Source organism: Durio zibethinus, chromosome 15 (assembly GCF_047325235.1).
Source record: "Durio zibethinus cultivar Kanyao isolate XHJ-2024 chromosome 15, ASM4732523v1, whole genome shotgun sequence".
Taxonomy (NCBI): domain Eukaryota; kingdom Viridiplantae; phylum Streptophyta; class Magnoliopsida; order Malvales; family Malvaceae; genus Durio; species Durio zibethinus.
Window position 1 is genome coordinate 12718628 of NC_143176.1, and position 18414 is coordinate 12737041.

Consider the following 18414-nt stretch of genomic DNA (forward strand, 5'->3'; position numbering starts at 1 on the left):
GGCTTACAAGCAATAACCCATGATAGACCAAGCCCATTATCCAACACTTATTTCATATTTTATTTATCAACAAACCAAATGGCATAAAGATTCACACTCAATTCCTTTATTGCTTCCACTTTCTTAGCTGGCTAAGTATTTTGAAGTATCACACCTCTCCTATTCAACATTTTGTCTGCCAAGATTTTCCCCACTAGTGCAAATTAAGTTCCCTTTGCAAATCATTATGAATAGAATCTAGCCTTATCTCCAAGTCTCCTTCCATCACAATTCAAGATTGAAACATAAGACAATAGCCGGCAAACCAGAGATGATCAGTCAAGAAACACAAATAAATAGATGATTATAAAGTAAAAACCTTCTGTTACCATGCCAACATAGAATCTAAGATCATAATCTTATCAAGAAAAAAAAGCCAAAGCAAATCCTAAAAACAAAAAATATTGACCCAAAAAAAGCGTGCCCTAATACATCTAATAAATCATAAAAAGGAAAGATTGACCTAAAAAAAAAATATGAAAAATGGCTATACCCTAGTAAGAAAGAGAAAAAAAAACTAAAAAAGCAAACTAACTCTCAAAAAGAGAAGGAAATCTCATAAAAAGGGTCATAGAATAGAGTTGAAGGAAAAGCATGATTTATAATTAGACTTGTCCCCATTGGTTCTATGTGAATTTAAGCCAATTCTTTCTTAGTTGACCTCCACAAAAATCAAGAAGAAGAATGAAATGACTTTACTTTAAAAAGTCAATTTCAACTCATTAAACTCTATATCTATAATAAGCATTTAATTAGTCTACAAGAACTACAATATAAATCACTCACATATTCTTCTAAATTATATGTATCCACATGATTAATTTTATTGGAAACATTCCTTTAATGAACTCCATTAGAACTTCTATAGAAAATGGAATGTACAAAATTATGATCAATCAAATATTGTAAAGCTTTGATCTCTATTATCGATAAGAATGGATCATGATGGAATTTTGATCCATACTAGTACCATAATTAGATTGGGTTAAGAATCTATATACCTAGATATGAATAATACTCTATATAAATGAATAAAAAACTATATAACAAAGGAAAAGGTCTTTTTTCAAGCATTTTTTGCTTGTTGTCACATAATAATTGTCTTTCCTCAATTAGGAAAGATGGTTGAGTGAGAAGTTCTCAAAGATGAGAGAGAATATGGCTACTATTTAGTTTTTGCTTGTTAGTCAAGTTTAAGCCTAAAAAACATGCTTAAACTTGAATTCACTTAGGCAGGCATAAACAAGTTGTTCTCTTTTTATACATTATGAAAAGACTATACCAGGTTGGATCTCACCAAAATAAACCTAAATCTCAAGTCGTTTGAGATTGAATAGTGATAAATGACAAGGTAAGTATTATTTCCACTATAAACAATAATGGAGATATTCCCAACTTTATCCCTAGTTAATATATATTAAAGTTATTTTATTTTTAAAATTTTAATAATTTTAAATTAATTAAAAATAAAATACTATGAATAAATTATAACTTTCAATTTACTTAAAAAGTGCATGAATAATCTATAATAAAATTAATAGGCATCCCTATTACTTTTAGTATTATTCCTTAATAATAATTTTTATTCCATAAAAAATAGCAATGATTATAGTAATTAGAAAGATACTTGCATGTTGTCGTAAGTAAAAATATTTTTGTTTTGTCATTTTTTTATTGCGAAATTAAAAAAAAAAGAATAAAATGGAAAATGAGAATAAAATGAAGAGAAGTGAAAAAGGAAAAAAGTGAGTTAAAGGAGACAACACTTGAAGGTCAAAATATGCAAAATTTATATTATGAATAATAAAATATATACTCTATGGTTGAAAAAAAGCATCATTAACCCATCGCTAACCTAACTTTGTTTCTCTTTAAAAAATTCAATTTACCACAACCCAATTTTGATTTAAAAATATTTTCCACCTACCAAATCAAGTCCAATCAAAACTAGTTAGATACAAATTATTTTGCTATCTCTGTTCATTAATACTTGTGCTGCAAAATTCAACTCATTAAAAAAAAAGAAAAAAAATTTGGGTGCCACCTAAACATCTTCATTGGGTTTTTTCACAAAATGTATCTAAATTAAAAGCAAAAAATTAAAAAAAAAAGAAAAGTTGAAAAAAGGAAAAAAGGTATAAATATAAAGTGTCACATCGACACCTTAAATAAGGGTCAAATAAAAGTCAAAATGAGTAAAATTTATATAATGGAAGGATGAATGGATGGATTGATGGATTATATATTAGTTATGAATAAATATAATATTTTTATTAAATAACAATTTTATTAATTAATACATACATTTATATAATTATAAAATTAAATAATTAATTAAAAATATAATTTTAATATATATTCGGGGTAAGACGAAACACCTTAAATCAGACTCTGAATTAAAAAAATGAAAACCTTGACCTGATCCTAATTCTTTTAAAAACCTACACCTAATTGGATGGAGACAATTTGAAGCCAATGAGATGAAAATTATTTCATCATCCCGATATCCACTTATTTTTCTTACAAAATTTTTTTATTGAAAAAAATCAATGATAGCACCAAATTATATATTGATTTTGTATATTAAAATTGGCGCAAAATTGTAAAATTTTGTTGCTTTTTAGTGCCTTAATGCGTATTTTGTAATTTTTAGGGTTTCAAGCTTATGGATGAAAAAAACATGCAATCCATCTATATAAAGGCATATACGGCCTGCAAGACCAAAAGTTGGACAAACCTCATTGGTGTAATCCTTTCAACCATACAACAAAAGATGAGTTTCACTTGCACATGGACTCTCCCTTGTATTCAGCCAAAGATATTACTTTAAGAATGATTCTTTTACTTAGCCATGAAGGAATTTTGCTTGCATAATGACTCCACATGCATTAGGCTAGCTCATTTCCAAGAAGAGATCAAGCACATATATATTTGAAGTTACCATGGACTTTTGCATGATCGACCAAAGATTTTTTCATTTAAGAAAAACTCTATCCATTCGGCCATACAAAGATGAAGCTTAGTTTGCAAGCTCAAGACTCTTCAATCGTTATCATGTTCGGCCAAAACCCTATTTAAGAAAGACTTCATGCAATTTTCATCAATATGGAGACTAGATACATTTGGCCAAAAAGAAGTTTCAAAGAGATCATGATACTTTGGCTTAACTTTGAAGAGTTTTGCGTAGAGGAGTACTTTATCTCTTTAACAGTTGGATGAAATTCAAATCCTTGCTCTTCAAACCCATCTTAACCAAATCCAAGAAGAGGACTTATCAACATTTCATCAAGTATTGATCAAAGTCCAAGATAGCATCCTCAAGATAAGCATTTTCAAGAAAAAAGAGTCTTATTTGCTCATGCCTCACTTGAAGATCAAGATAGCTTTCATCCATTAGTATTTGAATTTGAATCAACATCTTGTAAACTTAGCACCCTTAGCCAAATCCTTTACTATAAATAGGGAGGACATTCACCCTATTTCATCATCCCTCATCTGATTCTTCCCTTTTTAGTTTCTTAGTTCCTCCTTTGTTAGTTTAGTTTAGTTATTGGCTTAGGTAACAAATTTGCCAATAATAAAGCTTTTTTTTTTTAGAATTTTTTTTAATTTAAAAAAGTATTTCCCCAAGATATTTTCTTTCATTGTTCTAGTTTCAAATCTTTTTTTAACATTCCTAATTTTAGTAAAGCATTTTCTTTGTTTTACAAGTTTGATTTCCAATGTCTTTTACTCTTTACAAGTTTCGACTACTACTTTTTTGGATGATATGCAAGTTTAGTTTTTATACAATCTTGTTTTTCTTCTATAAGCATTTGGCAATTCCAAGTTTTCTTTGTTTTTAAGTTGTAGTTAATTCTTATAAATATAGGTCATGGCTATACATCTTTAGCTTACCAAGTGACAGTTGGTTAAGTGAGATCTAAAGCCTACAGTGCCTTTCCAATCTTCTATTTATTTAGATCTATAACCAAAACTAAGTTTTCATTTGTTTAGATATAGGGATCTTAAGATCTTGCCATTGTTATTTGTGGAACTACCCAACATTATAATTTATAATCCCTTAGGAGATGATACTAGAATACTTCCATTATTATTACTTGATATGTGCACTTGTAGGTAACACAAAATACAACAATCAAGTTTTTAGTGCCATTACTGAGGATTATAGCGATTTTCTCAATATCAATAAGGTTCTCTTAACCTTTTATAATTTAAACACTTTTTTTATTTACTTTTATTTTTTTCTTTAATCTTTTCTTGTTTGCATGCATTGATACAAAAGTGTTGACTTAGCTCCAGTTGATAAAGAAACTGAAAGAACATTTAGAAAAAGAAAAAAAGAGCAATTAACACCACTTACACCAATGCCTATAGCTAATGCAAACAATAAAGGGCAAAGAACCTAAGGGACTATGCAGTTCCCAATTCATATGGTTTTCAACCATCCATGAGAAGGCCAACTATTCAAGCAAACAACTTTGACATCAAGCCTTGAATTATACAAATGGTCCAAACTTCTATGCAATTTGGAGGGCTACCAAGCGATATCATAATCTTCACCTTTTTAATTTTCTTAAATTATTTAATACTTTTGACTGTAATGGTGTTTTTTATGAAGCTATTAGACTAAGACTATTTCTTTTTTCCCTCAGGGACAAGGCAAAATTTTAGTTGACATACTACTACTTGGCTCAATCACCACATAGGATGATTTAGAATAGAAATTTCTAGCAAAGTTTTTTTCACTAGCCAAAATAGCAAAGCTAAGGAACAAGATCACTACATTTCTGTAAATAGATGGCAAAACACTATATGATGCATGAAAAAAATTCAAATAACTATTAAAGAAGTGCCTACACCATTGACTACCCCAATGGCTGTAAATATAGATTTTTTACAATGGTCTCACACCACTTATGAAAACCATTTTAAACGCAGCTATTGAAAGGGCAATTATGAGCAAGATTCCTAAAGAGAAAGATAATAAAATGATTGAAGAAAAGCCTACTAACAACTATCAATAGGGCTTGAAGAGAAAGGTAAGTAAAAAGCTTGTTGGTTTATTTGAGATAGATGCTATAACCTCAATTAATTCCCAAATGGTTGCCCTCACCAAAATGATAGAAGTGTTAGAAGCCCAACCCTAAGCCAACTATGTGAATGCAATCCAAAACCTTTTTGTGTCATGTGATATATATGAAGGACCCCATTCTAGTGAAAAATGGCAATTTAAAATAAAACTTGTCCAATCCATCTAACAATCTAAGCTTAATCACAATCCCTATAGTAATACCTATAACCCTGGATGGCGAAATCATCTAAATTTTTCTTCGAACCAATCAAACCACCAAACCACAATAACCAAAATAATAAATATCGCCTCACTCTACCAACTTATAACCTACCCCAAGAAAAAAAAACCAAGTTTTGAGGATATGTTGACCTAGCTAATGCAAGCCAACAATGCTAACAACTAAAGCCAAGTTACATCAATTAAGAACATTAAAAACCAAATAGGTCAACTAGCCCAAGCCATAACCAATTGTCCTGTAGGAACCTTACCTAGTAATACTGAATCTAATCATAAATCCTAAGGTAAAAAAGGATGCAATAATGTCCATTTTTTGGAAAATGATAGGATAAAGGATTCTAATGAGGAGGATGATTTTAGGAATGAACTTATAGTAGTAAACCTTCCTAGTTTTGTGAAACAACCTAAGGTAGATTTTATGAAAAAAAAAAAAGAACATACCAGAAGATAAAGAACTCTTGAGATTTGAAAAAGAAATTCTATGAGGTTTTAAGCCCATAGCACTAAAGCCCCTAAAAACATTGAACCTTATAGAACAAACCTAAGAAAGAAAATGCTGAATTGGAATATGAAGAAAATTTTTAAAAGTACATTGAAGGGTCTACTAAAGAAGGGCAAATGCTATTGCAAGTAAAGAGAACACTATTAAAAGCATTCAACTTGAACTTGAAGAAATAGTTCAAGAAAAGTAATCCAAAAATAACATTAACAAGGAAAAAAATAAGATTAACAAGAGAAAGTCTAAAAGAAAGTGCAACTAAGGTTAATGATGATTGCTAGAATGTATAGGTTGTGTTTCAACATAACACCTCCTACCTCAAGGCTTATTCAAAAGAAGTTACTTAAAAAGTTTACGGAAGCCACATTTTTTAAAACTACAACTAGGAACTTCAACAATTTCTACCTAACAAGTAAAAAGATCTAGGGAGTTTTACTATTTTTATAAAATTGGACATTTAAAGTTTGTTGATGCTCTTTATGATTTTGGCTCTAGTATAAATCTAATATCTTTGAGTATCTTTATAGAGTTAGGGTGTAGAAAACTAAAGCTTACAAAATTTAACCTTAAATTTGTTGACCAATCTGTCAGTTGCCACAAGAAAAATTGAAAAATGTGTTTATTAAAGTTAGTAAATATGCTTTCCTTATGGATTTTGCTATTTAAAACATGGATGATAATGAAACACCATTACTCTTAGGGAGACCTTTCCTATTGACTGCTACAACATTAATAGATATCTACAACTCCAGTCTTACTTTTAGATTTAAAAATAAAAAACTATAATTTGTAACAATGAGGTATGGTGTGTTTAGAGATAAAGATGATGTAAATACAATCAAAAGTTAAAGAAAATCTTAAGGAGTTTGACCTAATAAATAAACCTTCTGATTCAAAACCATTTAGCAATCCTTAGCTCCAGCAAAGTCAACCAATTCAAGCTTTGTTTATGTTATCCCTACTAGGAAAGCTAGTAAACCTCCTAAGACCAATTTTGTTTATGTCATTCCATAAAAAATGATGTAACAAGGTAAACTCCCTTTTGAAGGGACAAGATGAGCCATAAATTTAAAGATGGTCAAGCTTTACCAAAACTGACACTTTTTGAGAGACAACCCAAATTTTATTTTCATGGTTTATATTTTTATTATTTTAAGGACAACTATGTTTTTAATGTTTTTGTTTTAGTTGTTTTTGTAAGGATGAAGTGAAGCACGAATGATACCTCGCACTAATGGAAATTCAGCCTTAATTAAATTTAGGGAGTATTTCTTTTTTCCCTTATTTTTTATTTTGATACATTGTTTAATTTAATTGTAGGGGGAAAAAAATTCTTTGACAACTTAAATGTTTTTGAAAATTGTGATCCCATTCTTGCTTTCAAACCAAATTAACATACTAGGTCTCATTATTATGCATACTTAGTTAAATTTGCATAATTTTTCCATCATTGACTAAAGTATGATATAAAGTTTGATTATGAATACGATGGAACTTGAAAAGAATTCTTAAGCATGTTTCTCTTTACGATGTGATTTTTATGCATATGATTCTATTCACTTTTAATGAAATGGTTTGGTTATTGTGAAAGTTTGTAAGATATGAATTTGCATGAGATTTGAGGACATGAATAAGTGCTCTAGAATTCACCTACTCAACCTTTAAGGTGAAATCCTAGACTATATTTGACTTAAGAGATTATTTAAGTAGTTCTTTGGATCGTTTAAGCCTTTTTCAAGCCACCCTATTATGATACAGCCTTAGTACTTATATTTTGAACCTATTATATTATTTCATTTTTCTTGTTTATTTAGCCACATAATAAGCTAATAAGCCTTTTTCGTTTATTATTATCATTTCTTTTGATTACCTCTTGCAATAATATTTACTTGTGTGTTATAGATATCTCTATGTATTTAAGAGGAATAGAGGCACAAGAAATGAAATGAAAGAAAAAAAGGGCAAAAACAAAGGTAAAGCCTAATAAAACCAAAATATGGCTATATTTTTTAAAAATATATATATACCGTGTATAATGAATAAATTGATGCCTCAGAGTCAAAGTTTTAAAAGAGCTCTTAATTATTCAAAGTCCAAGAAATTCAAAGAAAGTAAATGTAGGGTTTTGAGCCTAAAATTTTTCTTTTTCTTACCTTGACCTAAGCTTTACATTATAAGCCTAAAACACCTTTTGATCTTGAGTCAAGTAGTAAATCTAATATTAATGGAGAGGTAAGGGAAAATGAACATATAAAGTTTATTCTATCTTTGAATTGAAATGTGATGAAGTGTTTTGCATTCTTTTTACTTGAGTTATATGCAAGAATTAAAGATTGAATAGATATATATGTGTAAAGAGCATAAGATATTGAGAGCTTGTTTAGGAAGAAATTTATTGTAACTCCATGTTTATACTCAGCTTTGTATTATGTAATAGTGCATGATAGGAATTTTATGTAATTTTTGACTTTGTGAGTATGTATAACGATTTTTAGTTTTGTTGATTTAAGGTTTTTGCTTAATGACAAGCAAAGATTTAAGTGTGGAAGTATGATAACACTTAATTATATAATGATTTTGTATATTAAAATGGATGCAAAATTTTAAAATTTCATTGATTTTTAGTACCTTAATGCTTATTTTGTGATTTTTAGGGTTTCAAGCTTATGGATGAGGAAAATATACAATCCATACATGTAAAAGCATATGTGGCCATGTAAGACCAAGGGTTAGTAGAACCTCATTGGTATAATCCTTTCAACCATGCAACCAAAAAACTTTTTTACTTGTACATGGACTTTTCCTTGTATTCGGCCAAAGAGATTTATTTTAAGAGTGATTTTTTTTTACTTAGCCATGAAGAAATTTTACTTGCATAATGACTCTACATGTATTCAGCTAGCTCATTTCTAAGAAGAGATCAAGCACACATGTGATATTTGAACCTACCATGGACTCTTGCATGATTGGCCAAAGGTGTTTTCATCTAAAAAGAACTATATTCATTCAGCCATGTAAAGATAAAGCTTAGTTTGCAAGCTTAATGACTCTCTAATCCTTATCATGTTCAGCCAAGACCCTATTTAAAAAGGAGTTCATGTAATTTTCATCAATATAGAGACTAGATACATTTAACCAATGAGAAGTTTCAAAAGGATCATGACATTTTGGCTTAGCTTTGAAAAATTTTACTTGGAAGAAGACTTTCTTTCTTCAAGAGTTGGATGAAATTCAAATCCTTGCTCTTGAAAATCATCTTAGCCTAATCCAAAGAAAAGACTTATTAAGATTTCATCAAGCATTGATCAAAGGCTAAGATTGCATCCTTAAGACCCCATTCGGGCAAGCATTCTCAAGAAAAATGAGTCTCATTTAGTAATGCCTTATTTAAAGATCAAGATAGCCTTAGTCCATTATTATTTGAATTTGAATCAACATCTTATAAACTTATCCCCCTTGGCCAAATTCTTCATTATAAATAGAAAAGCCATTCACCCTATTCCATCATCTATTATCTCATTCTTCTATTCTCTTTGTAGTTTCTTAGTTCCTTTTTTTTTTTTAATTTAGTTTGCTTATTGGCTTAGGTGATAGATTTACTAATAACAAAGCTTTGTTTTTTAAAATTCTTTTATTTCAATTCCAAAAAGTATTTTCCAATTGATGAAACACCATAAACTCACATCCAACTGATCTTGATTTAAAAAAATAATAAAAAATACACTTACTAGATTCAAATGAATCAAAATTCATCATATGTGAGTTATTTTTTCATCTATACCTCTATTGGCTTTTATAAAAAAATACACTTACTAGATTCGAATGAATCAAAATTCATCATATGTGAGTTATTTTTTCATCTATACCTCTATTTGCTTTTTTTAAAATATATTTCACGATTTCTTTCGTAATATTTATTTAATTAAAAACCAAAAATAAAAAAATGAAAGGTAAAAAGTGAAATAAGTTGCCACGTGGACACATCTGTTGCCTTTTTTATAAAAAAAAATTGATCAAATTAAAAATAACAAAATAAAAAAAACAAAAAAAAGGATGAAAACCAAAAATAAAAGAATAAAAGTTAGTTGTTAGATGACATTAATAATGATGAACTTTTCTTACGAACTATATCATGGATCTAAAAGAAATTTTTAAAAAAAGTAAAAAAAAAGAAAAACTTAAAACTAAAAAGAAAAATTGAAAAAAAAAAACACAAATTTCGATGCTACATCAACACTTTCGTTAACATCTTTTTTCTTAAAAAACTATCTAATTTTAAAAAATAAATAAATAAATATTTTAATCAATAATTTTAAATGAATCCCACATAAAGAACTTAAAATTTTTTTAAAAAAAATCTTTTTTAAATATTAAAAAGGAAAAAAATATAAATAGAAAAGAAGGTTGACACATGATAACGACCTTCATACACAAAAAATATGCTAATAAAATATTTATTAAATATAAAAAAGAGAAATTTAATAGTATGACATGTGTAATTGTACATTAGTAAGATTTATATTATTGATTATGGTTTTTAAGTTTTTTTTTCTATTAAAAATCATAATGAAAAGAAAAAAAAATTATAAATTATGGATTTTAACTCAAAATTTACTGATACCATCATTTAACAATACTGTATAAAACAACCACGTTAAAATTTGATTTTCGAGCATTTTCCTTGAAAGGCACATAACTTGATATTAGATTAAAATTAGGAATACTTTAAACATGATAATTCGTGTATCTGTGTCATATCTATCACTTGTAATGACACGAATTATTAAAGTACGGATACAACATAGCTTATAAAAAGTGTTTAAATCTTAAACAAAAATACGACATATTTATTATATACATTATACGAGATATGACCTGACTAATATGTGTATAATCAATCTATTTAAACATGATATAAGTAACACAACACAACATAAATAGACACGACTAACATTGATATACACAGATAACATAGCTAATATGGCTAAAATAATAAGCAATTGTCCATTTACAAGTTACAATACGGCTAAAATAATAAACAACTATCCATTTACAAGTTATAGTTAGCCATATAAGACTAAACACTAAATAACTAAACTAAACACTAAACAGTAGTAGCTTATTACACATTTACATAGTCTAAATTACACTACTCCAAGTATAAGTCTTCAACCTCCATAAGTGATGTTCCACTAAATATATTAAACAATAACTTACATAACAAAATAATAATGTCTTCAATTCATTCCATACTCCATAATATATAAATATATGTGTATTAAAAATAGAAAAATAATTCATAAATATCAAAATTGTGTGTTTTTTAAAATAATTCACAAATATAATCCATAATATATATTAAACATAATGTCTTCAATTAACAAAATATTTGATAATATGTATTTAAAATAGTAAAATAATAATTACAATTATTTTGAATATATGTTGTTTTTAATTTCAAGTGTATAATATTTTATCTTGACTTTTACATATAATTTAAAATAATATCTTATCATGATTTATATTAAGATGATTATATAGTTTTTAATCGTTGTACATGTTATTTTAACTAATTTATGGGTATAATCTTTTATTGTATATTCATGTGATTTGGATTACCTTACTAATGACAATAATGTTGGATGCTATTTATTATTAACAATTAAGTGTATATTGTCCTTCTCGTCGACTGATTAATAGATTATTTGACATGTCGTTGAAGCTAATACTTGGAGGTTGCAGGTTCAAAGAATTATGTGCATAAGTTCTTTTCATACAAGTAAGTAATATAATAGCAAGTTTAAGGGTAAATTAGAAATTTTTAAAAAAATGTATATTGTCTTTCTTAGATCTTTTTTTAAATAATTTTTTAATTTTATTATAAAAAGTTACAAAACACAATACATATTTAATTTATTAAAATTTGTATGTAAACTAATATATACATTACTAATATAAAAAATACTTGCATATTAAAAGTATAAAAAATTTAATGCCCATTTAATATGCATTTTGCTATATATTTAATGTGTATGTTATTAATATAAAAATCACAAATGTATGCACAATTATATTTGTTTTTAGTACTAATAAATCTAAAATAGTGAGTTACTAAAAATTAAAGAATAAATTATTAAATAATAACTTATCATACTAATATTATTATTTATATTGTACTTATATTATTAATATTAAAAATAATTCCATATCAGTTATTGAATGAGTATTATAATTAAATATTTTAAATAATTTTTATATGATTATATTAAATAGGCAATTAGGTATCATAATTAAAAAAATAAAAAATTAAAATAATCTTTATATGTTTAAATTAAATAAAATATTTATAAAAATATATTAAACGTATATTTATGTGATACAACTTAAGTAAACGCATTTTTTATATCATATTATATGTTAAATATATATTCATGTCGTATATCTTATTTAAATTATTTTTTAATATCTTATATATATTTAATCATATCAATATATATAAAATATGAACAATATTATATTAAAATTCATATCTATATGAATTAGTATAACAAATATCATTTTAAAACTTATTTATATATTTATATTATTTATCACGTTATCGTATTTAAAATTATGAGGTACTCCAGCATGCCTTGACCGAAGCGAAGTTGCCCACCAATAAAGAAAGAATAAAAGTAGAAAACATTAAAAAAAAAAAAAAAAGTGATGCAACGCAACGAATAGAGTAGTGCTGATGGGAAGAATCAAGAAAGAGAGGAAAGATGGAGAGCCCCGTGGTGCTATTTGAATCACCGTATTTGGTTGGACAAAACTCTCTCTCTTTTCCTAAACCCAAAGCTCTTTTGTTTCTCTCTGTCTGTCTAGTGGCGGCTGAGACTGAGACTATCAATTGGCCCCGTTGTTCTCCCCCGTCTAAAACCCACAACTGAGCTTTGGGATTGTTATTTAGGGTTTAGACATTCGATCTAGTGATGGCGGCCACAGTTGCTCCCTCTGCAGGTCGTATCCTCAATTATTCGATTATGTCCCTTTTGGGGGTATTATTATTGCTTTCACGTAGATCTGTACTGGTTTACGCTCTTCGATCCACCGCTTATGCATGTTTTATCCATTTGCTCATTAAATTTGCTCTTTTAACGATTTATATTCTCAATTTCAGATGGGTGTTCCTTCTCTCTTCTTTAGATGGTTTTTGAACTTCTTTCAACAATTTTTAAAAAAAATCTTTGTTGGTTATTTCCTGTAATTTATCATCATCATTATTATTATTATTATTATTGATTTGATTGATTGAATTTGTTGTATGGAATTGCTTACTCTGTTGTTTATTTGTTCTTTATTGCTCTTTATTATTATTATTATTATTGATCTGATTGATTGAATTTGTTGTAAAGAATTGCTTGCTCTGTTGTTAATTTGTTCTTTGTTGCTCTTTTGAATTGTAAAGGGTGTTTGGGTCGATTTCTGAATTGTGAATTTGATAGATGGGATTATTACCAAATTCCGAAAGTTTGTATTTTCTTCACACTTTCCTTTCTTGTAGAAACAGCAGGGCTCTTGCAGAAATTGTCTTTAGACTCACAAGCAAAGCCCTTGGATATTCCTGAGCCTATCAAAAAGGTAGCCCCTTTCCTACGTTTATTGTAATTATTGATAAAACTATACTACGTGATGTGGACGTTTTAGTCACGGGAGAAAAATTAAGTAGAAAAGATTAGGGATCCATATTAGGCGTTTCTTCTCACTGGCGAGAAATTTGACGGTTATCTAAATGCCTAGTTTATTTTCTGTGCAGCCTTCTGTTTATCAGTATGGTTCTGTTGATTTGGGCAATGCAGGAAATACCCAAATTCCATCTTTTGAGAGATCTGCAACACCTTTGCTACCTGAGTTTATGGATCTAGCTATGTGCTATCTTCCTAATAGTTATCCATCTGCCTATTACTATGGAGGTAGTAAACAAACTGTTCCTGGGTTTTTAAACTGAAACTCATTGCATTTTGTATGTATATGTTATTTTGAATGGGGCTAGGATTGGATTTATCTTTTTATTGTCCCTTGCAGGCATTGATGGCACTGGTAATGAGTGGGATGAATATTCAAGATATGTGAATCCAGATGGAGTTGACATGACTTCAGTGAGTTTTTTCTTTTTTGATGTTCTTGTTGTACTGGAAGTAGTTATTAGTTGCTATATATTTCATGAATTTTAGTAAATTTGTATGCATTGTGTTGTCAGGGAGTTTATAGGGACAATGGGTCTCTGATGTATCATCATGGTTATGGTTATCCACCGTATGGACCATATTCACCTGCAACTTCCCCAGTTCCAACTGTGGGAAATGATGGTCAGCTGTATGGGCCTCAACACTACCAGTATCCTCCCTTCTTCCACCCGCTGACTCTGACCAGTGGCCCATTCACCCCAAACCCTGCTGCCCCATGTCAAGGGGAGCTTTCGACCTCTGCTGCTGCTGATCAAAAGCCCTTGCCTGTTGAAACAGTTAATGCAAATTCCAATGGAGTAGCTAACGGGGGTAGCATGAAGGGAAATAATGGTCCAGGTGCAATAAAATCATCATACCAGAGCTCATTTAATTCTAATAGTTCTTATGGAAGGGGAGCTCCTCTAGGAGGTATTCCTACCTCTGGATATCAGGATCCAAGATATGGTTTTGATGGGTTTCTGTCTCCTATCCCGTGGCTTGATGGCTCTATGTTTTCAGATGGGCAACACAGACCTGTGGCTAGCACTGGAATAAACTCTTCATTTTCAAAAGCAAATAGTATTCCATTATCAAGGAATCAAAACTTCCGTTCAAATTCTCATTGCATGGTATGCATGATTTGGCTTTTCTAATTAATTTTCTTGTTTGTATTTGGAATCATGAATCTTCGTAGTTTTTTTTTTTTTAATTTTTGTGCTTATCTTCTTCTGAGTTTTTGCTTCTAATGATTGTACACTAGGGACTGCACCAGCCTGGGGCAATATCCGGCATGGGTACAGCTCAGAGGTTTATTAATAGGATGTACTCAAACAAACTATATGGCCAGCATGGAAACACATTCAGATCTGGAATGGGCTTTGGATCTAATGGTTATGATTTGCAAACAAATGGAAGGGGTTGGTTGGCAGACAACAACTATAAACCAAGGGGACGAAGCAATGGTTACTTTGGTTCTGGCAATGATAACATGGACGGTCTTAATGAACTGAACAGGGGACCCAGGGCTAAGGGTTCCAAGAACCAAAAGAGTGCAACGCCTTTCACAACAGCTGTCAAGGGGCAAAATATTCCCTCCAGTGGAACTAATGATGAGAGGGGAAAGGCGTATGTTGCTCCAGACTGTGAACAGTATAACCGAGAAGAATTCCCTGTGGATTATGCCGATGCCAAGTTCTTTGTTATTAAATCATACAGTGAGGATGATGTTCATAAAAGCATTAAGTACAATGTTTGGGCTAGCACACCAAATGGTAACAAAAAGCTTGATGCAGCTTACCAGGAGTCTCAGCAGAAATCTGGTTGCTGCCCTATTTATCTTTTCTTCTCGGTTCGTGTCTCGTTGCAAGTTGTTTATTAGGGTTATTTGTCCCTAGTTTTTGTTGTGCTTCTTTGAATTTTTGAACTTTTAATAGGTTAATGCAAGTGGGCAATTTGTTGGCCTTGCTGAGATGCTAGGGCCTGTTGATTTTCAGAAGAATGTGGAGTTCTGGCAACAAGACAAGTGGACTGGCTGTTTCCCAGTAAATTGGCATATTATTAAGGATGTACCTAACAATTCTTTGAAGCACATTACCCTAGAGAACAATGAGAATAAACCTGTCACAAAGAGCAGGGATACACAAGAGGTATTCTTTGTTCCTAAAGCCGTTTCAACTCTTTTTTCTTGCTTGTTTTTCCCCACTCTAAGGTAATCTCCTTTTGGTCTGCGCAGATAAAGCTTGAGCAAGGGCTTAAGTTGATCAAAATCTTCAAAGAGCATTCCAGCAAAACTTGCATTTTAGATGATTTTGAATTTTATGAGGTTCGCCAGAAGGCAATTCAGGAGAAAAAGGCTAAACAGCAGCAACAGCAGTTGCAAAAGCAGGCAAGACATATTTAGCATTACCACTGACATCACAACCGAATCTTGCTTTTGATCAAAATTTTACTTCTAGAAAGTATTGTGCTTGTCATCCATAAAGTTGATCTGTTTTGAATGCTTTTGGTTTCTCAAATTGCAGGTATGTGAAGGAAAGCCTTTAGATGAGAAGAAAGATGTAGCAAATGGTTCACAGAAGTATATGGAAGTTGCATCAGATTTGATCGAGGAACCTAGTTTAGCTGCTCAGTCCAATGGGGATCTAAAGCTTTCGGAGAATGGTTCAGCGGCAAAATCTGGAGATGCCTCAAAGGGTGCTAAGCCAGTTCTTGTGTCAGAGAAGAGGGTTTTATCAAATGGGATTGCAAACGGTTGCTAGCTTCTGCCAATCCCGTTGCTGTGGTTTGTGGTCTTGTAGAATAAGATGAGTATAAACTGAATTTCCTGCTTTAGAATAGATTACAGAACTGTGGACCGTCGGGGAAGTGGATCTCTGTCTTGGGTGGTATGAAGTGAATAATTTATGGCGGGGCAGTGTAGGTTTCTCTGAATCCAAAAGGCAGATTATGATGGGTCTCTTTCTACTACTCTCTATAGTGGGTAGGCTCCTTTCTGGTTTTTCTTTAGGAGGTTGGGTTTAGGGTTTTTCTTTCAGTGTCGTTTCCTTATTTTGTTCAACTAATTTTTTTTTTGACCCTTTATATCTGTTATTATTATGCCTTTACATGCTTGTCGATTTCCCTCCACAAAAATCTAGAGCAAACATGGTGCACGCTTTAAGCTAGCTTTTCATTTTTCATTTTTTTTTGTTGTCATTTTATGTAACAGTAATATCGTCAGGATAATATACATGATATTATGCGTGAAAAGTTAGAAATTACAATGCTGTTTTAAGGCATAGAAAGAAAATGCCTGTCGTCACTTGTGGCTGTGGTTTGATCTCTCAATCTTTTGGGGCGGTTTAAGAGATTAGGAGGATGGTTTCGCGAGTGGTAGATGCTGGACTCTTCAAGGTAATTTACCTATGAGACTCAGCTTTAATCAAGTCTTTCAAAGATAAAGATTATGGTTTTTAGTGCTGATTTAATTGTGAATTAAATTCTGATTAATTTCTACTAACAGGATGAAAAGGTGTATTTTAATTAAGATAATACAATGGTTTGTCCGTCTATCTAGAAAAAGTAGCGTGAAAATTTTCCTCCGTATAAAAATTTATTTTTTACCGGAGAAAATCTCCCCTTGCCAGAAAATCTCCTCTTATTCCATTGTTAAAAGCAAGGTTTTTGTCACAGATTGGCTTTGACGTGATGTAGTCAAGAGTGCGTTGAAAAGAAAGAGAAGATTGAAGGAAATGCTAGAAGGTAGATCAGGGGGTTGAAAGCAGAAAAATTGTAAATTTTCATTCATAACCTCTAGTTTACAACTTTTCTGTTTTAATATATATATATATATATATATATATATTCCCTACTTGAACTATAATTCAGCTAGCAAATGTACTAAACATTGCTAAAATCGACACAATGAATTGACAGCTGCCATAACAGAATTTGTGACAGCTAACAATACAAAATTTCATGGAAATGGATTAGTAACCACCTGCGGCAAAAATGGTTGCACCACCTTCCTTGTCTGTATCTCCACAGTCAGCTCTTGGTCTACCAGTCCCCAGCTCCAGTTCTTGCTATGTTCCTTCTCTTTCAGCGCAATTCTCTTGCTTAGCTTAGCTCCTTGATTCCTTAGCTCAATTGCCCGCCTACTGTTACAGTCATCTTCCTTCGACGTTTTCTTTCCCATTCTTTTAATGCTTTTCCTCCAGTTTCATCAGTTTTTAAACGGTGAATAGCATTGATTCTGCTCGACCTTTGTAACGGTTTTTCACCGAAAGTTTGATCAGAGACCAAAACGGTCATAAAACAACTAAGCAAAAAAAATCCCGAAATCACTATGCACCAATTTTGAAAAGATAAAGAACTGATAAACAGGTCCTTTTAAAGTAAGAGTAATTCTACAATTTAATTCGGTTAATTTTTATCATCATATATTTTTTCCATTTGTCCATACTAACATTTTATTTCTCTATTTTTACACCTACTCAACAATCAAACGTATATATTTTAGTCTATGATACGTCGGACTTTAACATTTCTTGTAAATATTCTCTTACCTTTTCATTTCCATTTGTGTCATTAATTTTTAGAGTGCGTTTGGTTTGAAAAAATCTATAAATTTTTCTCTAGAATCTTGACGGTAAATATTTGATTCTTAGGCTTAGTTCAAAGTAATTTAATTGTGAGGAAAAATATCATATTTTCAATAGTACCCAAAGTTTCGAAATAAAAAACTCATATTTTCCTATGATATTCTAGGATTCTGAAGGTAAAAAGTTACCTTATTTTTAAATTTAACTTAAAAAATGATGAAATAGATGTTATCCTTTTGAAAAACATGTTTGGAAGTGACTAAAACTCAATTA

General features: G+C 30.3%; 1 protein-coding gene and 1 non-coding gene across 7 annotated transcripts; one reads left to right on the plus strand and one right to left on the minus strand.

Annotated features, from left to right (window-relative positions):
* Positions 1-4802: 4802 nt before the first annotated feature.
* LOC149514690 (small nucleolar RNA R71) lies at positions 4803-4909 on the minus strand. Its single transcript, XR_016328412.1, has one exon. It is a non-coding gene; the product is annotated as a small nucleolar RNA R71 (small nucleolar RNA).
* A 7688-nt stretch (positions 4910-12597) lies between these two features.
* Positions 12598-16737, plus strand: LOC111301794 (YTH domain-containing protein ECT4). 6 transcript variants are annotated; one of them, XM_022897762.2, is made up of 9 exons: positions 12598-12854; positions 13396-13472; positions 13648-13804; positions 13917-13990; positions 14092-14688; positions 14820-15407; positions 15493-15705; positions 15792-15944; positions 16081-16737. In XM_022897762.2, exons 1-9 carry the CDS (start codon positions 12824-12826, stop codon positions 16315-16317), a joined length of 2127 nt encoding a protein of 708 aa, XP_022753497.1. In that variant the 5' UTR covers positions 12598-12823; the 3' UTR covers positions 16318-16737. The 6 variants fall into 6 exon arrangements, with proteins under 6 accessions (XP_022753497.1, XP_089600723.1, XP_089600722.1 ...); XM_089744597.1 differs by having other exon boundaries at positions 13691-13804; XM_089744596.1 differs by having other exon boundaries at positions 12598-12851; positions 13300-13472.
* Positions 16738-18414: the final 1677 nt, after the last annotated feature.